This window comes from Solea solea, chromosome 8 (assembly GCF_958295425.1).
Source record: "Solea solea chromosome 8, fSolSol10.1, whole genome shotgun sequence".
NCBI classification, from domain to species: domain Eukaryota; kingdom Metazoa; phylum Chordata; class Actinopteri; order Pleuronectiformes; family Soleidae; genus Solea; species Solea solea.
The window spans coordinates 2,239,031-2,245,747 of record NC_081141.1 but is presented as its reverse complement, the minus strand read 5'-3'; the positions used below and the strand labels follow the sequence as shown (position 1 = coordinate 2,245,747).

General features: G+C 46.9%; 1 protein-coding gene across 1 annotated transcript; it reads left to right on the top strand.

Moving 5' to 3' along the window:
- The first annotated feature begins 16 nt into the window (after positions 1-16).
- Positions 17-6,314, top strand: slc7a4 (solute carrier family 7 member 4). Its single transcript, XM_058635378.1, has 5 exons — positions 17-146; positions 1,650-2,711; positions 2,808-3,514; positions 3,626-3,734; positions 4,956-6,314. The coding sequence occupies exons 2-5, from the start codon at positions 1,730-1,732 to the stop codon at positions 5,174-5,176; spliced, it is 2,019 nt and encodes a 672-aa protein (XP_058491361.1). The 5' UTR covers positions 17-146; positions 1,650-1,729; the 3' UTR covers positions 5,177-6,314.
- The last annotated feature ends 403 nt before the right edge of the window (positions 6,315-6,717 follow it).

The following is a 6,717-nucleotide window of genomic DNA, read 5'->3' as shown; positions in this document are numbered from 1 at the left end:
CACAGAGGGGACTGTACCTTTAAGACGCAGCAGTCCTGAGTCCAGTGCATGTCGCTCTTATTCCTCGGTGTGTGTGTGAACCTTTACTCCATCATCAGACTCCGGTAACTCCTCTCTGCGCGGATGACAGATGTTTAACAGTTCAGGTAAAACCTTCAGTGTTTTTTTTTTATCACATTCATGTCAAACAGTCACGGACGCGCAGGGATGAAAAGTGCGACGTAAGGTTTGATGTAGGGGACAGGAAGTGTGTGATGATGAGCCGCACTTTGCGTCCGTTTCCATGTTGTTATAAAATATTCATTTCCATAAAAAAAACGACGCGTAAATGGCTCCTTTCTTGTGTGTTTGCGCGCACAGGGCGTGTTGCGGTCGTGTTTGTGTCCGTGCAGTAAACGATAGTGAGCAGCCGGAGGCTTTATTTCTACAGGGGGAATAAAGCCTTACGTAATTAACAGGGAGGCATCCTGTGTTCGCCATATGCAAGGAACCGAGAGCAGCGGTCAGATCCGGAACAGATGGAGCCGGAGTCTTCATCACGGAAACGGCACAGCAATCATCCTGGAACAACAACACATTCACATCATGTACCGCTCTGTTTCAACATCTTATCGCACATCAGTGGAGCCTTTAGGTGACGTGGTGCGTCTGCACTGGTGATGATGATGATGGTGGTGATGATGAAGAGCGTGATGAGAGTGTGAAACTGGTCAAAAAGTCCGATTATAGCTTTTCTATGGTATGATACCGACACTGAGTTTATATCTATATATGTCTATATGTATGTATGTATATATGATTGTATATATATATATACACATGTATATATATATATATATATACATGTATACGTATATATAATAACTTTTTTTTTTAAAGAAACTGCCGCAGTTTGTGTCTCCACTGCAAATAACATTTTACCACCTAAACATCAAATACACAGAACATGAAAAACTAGTCTTCATCATTAGCTGCAGTGCTTGTGTGTGTTTACAGCGACACAAATCACCCGCAGCTCTGTTTATTTATTCACAAAGCCAGATTATTCAGTCATTTGATCAACAGACACTTAACTTCTAAATTAAGATAAAACATCAATACTATTGTTATTACAACCAGTCAACTCCACCTCTTCCCCCCCCCCCATTGTTGCTAAGTGTTTTCTCATTCTGGGAGCAGCTTCTCGCTATTATTACTCTTTAAAAGATTCTTAAAAATGCTGAACACTGAATGTTTCATGTCACTATTGTTGCCGTCGCACACATCATTTATTAATACATTCATTTACCATCAGGCCAAGCTTGAGAAAACACCTTTGTGTGCAAAGTCACTTGCACCTGCCGTACATGTCCATCACCAGCTCTCAGTCAAACAGATCAGAGCAGACCAGAGCAGACCCCGCCCTGCAGACCAACAACAATAATGTCACGCTGTAGAGCAGACGCATCACTATGTGCTTCTGTCCTGAGTGTGTGTGTGTGTGGAGGTGAAATCAGAGAAGAGTTTCCTGTATTTGTCCCACACGGGGAAATTTGCAGTGTCATGACAAAGGTAGAAATAGAAGAAAATAGAAATGAGGTCAATGACAGAAAAACATTACATTTCCTGCTGTGATTGTGACTAATATGAGCTTGTGCTGTGTCTTCCAGGTCATCTTCTCAGGCAGGTTATGGACCCAGTGTGACTTATAGCACCCTCCTGCTCAGCTGGCCTGTCTAACTCCGTCACTATGGCAACTTCCTCGAGAGGCTGCGCGCCGGCTATGCGCCTCTGTCAAAGACTGAACCGACTCAAGACACTGGATGATGACATGATGGCCACGTCGCTGAAGCGCTGCCTGTCCACCCTGGACCTGACTCTGCTGGGTGTTGGAGGCATGGTGGGCTCCGGGCTTTATGTCCTGACGGGAACAGTGGCTAAAGATATGGTCGGGCCTGCTGTCATTATATCCTTCATCTTTGCAGGTTTTGCGTCCTTATTGGCCGCCTTTTGTTACGCAGAGTTTGGAGCGCGCATTCCCAAAACAGGGTCCGCCTACATGTTCACGTACGTGTCGGTGGGAGAGGTCTGGGCCTTTCTCATCGGCTGGAACGTGATTCTGGAGAACATGATCGGTGGTGCTGCCGTGGCGCGCGCCTGGAGTGGCTATCTGGACTCCATTTTTAACCACGCCATCAAGAACTACACCGAGACACACATTATGCAGTGGAACGTGCCCCTGCTCGCCCACTACCCTGACCTGCTTGCCGCAGGGATCCTCGTCGTCGCCTCGTTCTTCATTTCCTTCGGGGTTAAAGTGTCCTCTTACCTCAATCATATCTTCTCCGTCATAAGTATGGCCGTCATTGTTTTCATACTAGTGTTTGGCTTCATGCTGGCTGAACCGGCCAACTGGAGCCAGAAAGAAGGAGGCTTTGCACCGTTTGGATTGTCTGGGATCCTTGCAGGCTCAGCCACGTGCTTCTACGCGTTTGTGGGCTTCGACGTCATCGCGTCCTCAAGCGAGGAGGCGAAGAACCCGCAGAAAGCCGTTCCCATTGCCACCGCCATCTCCCTCGGACTTGCGGCGACGGCCTACATCCTGGTCTCCACGGTGCTCACCCTCATGGTACCGTGGCACACTCTGGACCCAAACTCGGCTCTGTCGGATGCCTTCTTCCGCCGCGGTTATAGTTGGGCCGGAGTGATTGTGGCGGTCGGTTCCATCTGTGGTGAGTGTTAACCTTTCAATGGGAAGTTTAAAGTGGACTGTAGTGTCACATGTGTTGTGTTGTGATGATGATGAGTCACTTTTCCCCTCTTTCTAGCCATGAACACAGTGCTGCTCTGTAATCTCTTCTCCCTCCCTCGGATCGTGTACGCCATGGCAGAGGACGGATTGTTCTTCTCCATATTTGCGCGCGTCAATCCCGTCACCAAAGTCCCCGTCAATGCTATACTGGTGTTTGGAATCTTCATGGCCACCATGGCGCTCATCTTTGACCTGGAGGCCTTGGTTCAGTTCCTGTCCATTGGCACACTCCTGGCGTACACCTTTGTAGCTGCAAGTATTATTGTGCTGCGTTTCCAGCCGGAGAAGGCCAGCTCCAAAGGAACTGCTTCCACATCGCCCACCCCCAACGCCGAGCCTTCCCTTGCCCACTCAGAGTCACAGACAATAACAGAGGACAGCGGGGAGCTGAAGCAGTACGAGTCCTTCTCTGACAAACTCCAGCTGGTGGAGCGGCAGGAGACGGTGGAGCGACGAGGGGCGGGGCAGCTGAAGGCTTTCTGGGAGCCGTACCTGGGCAGGCTGCTGGGGGACTGTGAACCGGGACAGGTGGCGGCCTTCTGCGTGCTGACGCTGATAGTGAGCTCGGTCTCCTTCTGTGTTGTGCTGGAATTCGGGAACAAACAGCTGCAGCTGCCCGTGTGGAGCTTCGCAATGTTGCTGGTGATCTTCAGCTTGGCCTACGTGGTCAGCCTGGCTCTCATATGGGTTCATGAGCCACAGACCAACAGCAAAACATTCCAGGCAAGTTTTACACTCCAGTTTCCTCTTCCCAACCATTCATCTCATTTCAATTGTTGTATTTGAAGTCAGTCGTATGATGGTATGACTGGAGTGTGTTGTTGTTGTGTACAGGTCCCTCTGGTTCCGCTGACTCCAGGTGCCAGCATCCTCATCAATGTGTTCCTTATGATGAAGCTCAGCTATCTAACCTGGATTCGATTCACCGTGTGGATCGCCGTAGGTAAATAAGTGCCGCGTAAACTTAAAGTGGTCAGACAAATGCATCTGTGTGAAGATCTCTGTCGACGGAGATTTGTCTGGATTCGTTATCAGAGGAAAGAAAGACCAAACCTTTGGTCAGCAAACCTGTGAGAATGCAGATGGCGGGTTAAGCAGCTTTCAAGGAGTGATCATTGTGGAAGCGTGATTAACTGCATTGGCTTAAAGCTTCTCTGCACCAGTAAACCGTTTAAACCCCACTGTCAGACTGTTGCCAGTTAACGAGATTCACAAGCGTGAAATATTACACTTGACAGGCTCTCTCGTCCTTCGCTCCCACTTACGGTCCATGGCAGCCATTAGCATTCAACTCGGTGTTAAATCACTAAAATAAATAAATGAGACGGTAATGTGTGACTTTTCAACAGAAGCAAAAACGTCTGTGTTCCTCAGTGTAACTCAACTCGTTACACTCCTGCACACAGGAAATGACACGTTTGATGTCAGGACAGTGAGAGTAGAGCCCAAACAACGCCCGCCGAGCCCGACAGAATTTGGTAAATTTTGATTGATGGCCTTTTAAAAGAGCTGAACCCGTTTACAGCCCGACATGATTCAAATGTGCGCACGCACACCGCTCTTTTGTCAAGAATGAGTAATTTAAACATTTACATCATAACATCTCAGCACTCTAAATACGCCCAGGAGGAGGCGTGTTCTCTGACAGAACCAGACTCAAAGATGTGCGGCCATCTGTCTCGACCGGTTGGGGTTAAAGGAAAAAGAACTGTATCAAGTTATAAGTTTATACATGGCAGTTTTGAGTCAGTTATGGCTTGTTTATAGAACAATGTCATCTATATACTTTTAATTATAGCATAATAATAAAGGTGATGATATGTATGATAATAACAATAGCCTCTAAACTGGATCTGGATCCTGCAACCTGCAAGATGAGAACACACAGAGAGAGAGAGAGAGGGGAAAGGAAGGAAAGGCATGAAAAATAAATACTTCTTGCTCTCACCTGCCCCTGCGCTGCTGCTGTATACACACACGCACTCCCTCAGTCAGGTTTCTGGTTTCATGTCTGTTACGTTGTTTCTGTTCATAAAGACCAAACAGATGCAGAATAATAACAAAAACCACCATAAGTGACACACTGCAGCTAATTCTAACTTAAAATCGCTGCTAATTTTGATCACACAGACGTTTGAGACACTGTACTGTCCCTTTCCCCCAGGTCTCATCGTGTACTTTGGCTACGGGATCTGGCACAGCAAGGAGGGCAGACGGGAGCTGCAGCCCAAAGACATGGCCGCCCGCTACGTGGTGCTACCCAGCGGCAGCTTGGTGGAGACGGTGCAGTCCGTCCAGCCCGACGGTCACGTGGACGCGCAGGCGCACCGCGTCAAGGCCGCCGCCACCGCCTCCACAGCGGAGGAGCACGCGGGAAACAGATGATGTGTGACCAAACGTCGTCGTCGTTACAACTGCCCGTTATTATCCGATGTCTCTCACTCCAAACGCCGCGTTCTGACTGTTGTACTCTCTGTGTCTCACTCCTTCTCTCGTGCGACTGGCCTGCCACGGTTCCGTAGTCTTTGCTCAGCAAGCGTAAGCACACCACAGGACGGGGGACGCGCGCTCTCCGTCTTGTCGGGGAATCCTGTTTGTATATCTTCGTTATATCTGAATGTACAGTAGAGAGCTTCATTGCTGTCCTGTAAAGTCGTGTTATATATAAGACCAGCTCTCTTCCTGCGATCCACTTCTCCTTCTGTCCACTCAGTGAAATGTTTTTAATTATCCTTTTACGCGAACACAAATCTGAAAGTGGAAAATCAGTCTCCACCAAAAAGACATCCTTTTGATAATCGATTCATTGGTTTGAAGCTTTTTTTTCATGATTAAAACAAGATTTCCGATCTTTTAAGCTTCTTAAATGTGAATATTTTCTTGATTTCTTTGCTCTGGTTAACAAAGAAATCATTCAAATTGAATCACTTTGGTTTGTGGACAAAACGAGACAAAAACACCAATCCACATTTTTCTAAGGTTTTCTGACATTTTATGGACCAAACGGTTAATCGATGATGATGAAAATAATGGTCAGTTGCAGCTCTAGTCAGCATCCATCTGTTGCTTTTCTCTGTCAAGCACAAACAATGTGACTTTGCCTTCTTCCCCTATCCAAACTCTTCTGCTGACAACCTCAGGAGAAGCTTATGACACATGGCGCGATCCAACAAACTGTGTTTATTTTTCTATGACTCTCACCTCCACCAGGGAGGTTTATGTTCTGGGGCCCATTTGTCTCAAATATTTGAGCATGAGATTTGATGACATTTCCTGGGGGATCACAGACGCCTCCGTTCACCTTTTAATTGGCGCCGCAACATTTCAGCGCTTCGCCTAATCTTAATCCCGTCCCCATGACCCCCAGAATACTTTCGTGTCACTGATCTTGCACTCGCGCAGCTTTTTCTCACGCATCCCCCCCACACACACACACACACCTCAGAGAAAAGGCACACACGTGACAACACGCTCATACTGTACATTTCCCCATAAATAAATAAATAAATAAATAAAGAGATAAGCTTATCTTACAACATTCCCACAACCTGCACAGTCTTAATCAACGAACACAGGGCATTATTCTTTCATTTCACTTTGTATCTGCATGTATGAAGTAAGAAACCAATGGCCTTAAACGTGTCGTAATCGCCACAGACTGAAATCGTCTGTTGACTCAAAGTATCCGTGTGTATAAAAACTCACGCTTTCTAATGATTAAACCAAAACACACACACACACACACACACACAGACAGAGAAGGGAGAATTATGGCACAGTCCGCTTCAAGAGACTTTTGTACAACTTTTTTTTTTTAAATCATCTGTTCATTTTGACAGTTGAGCTTTTGATGTCAGCGCTGGTGGCAAATATTCATACTGTGGTGCTTCTTTAAGTCATATCACCAGTTTCTTTTCAGTGCCAGT

Bases quoted from the DNA above. Each gene is read 5' to 3' on its own strand.
- slc7a4 (XM_058635378.1), top strand. From the start codon at position 1,730: ATGGCAACTTCCTCGAGAGGCTGCGCGCCGGCTATGCGCCTCTGTCAA. The intron at 2,712-2,807 runs GTGAGTGTTAAC...CCCTCTTTCTAG, and splicing joins GGCGGTCGGTTCCATCTGTG to CCATGAACACAGTGCTGCTC. The intron at 3,515-3,625 runs GCAAGTTTTACA...TGTTGTGTACAG, and splicing joins CCAACAGCAAAACATTCCAG to GTCCCTCTGGTTCCGCTGAC.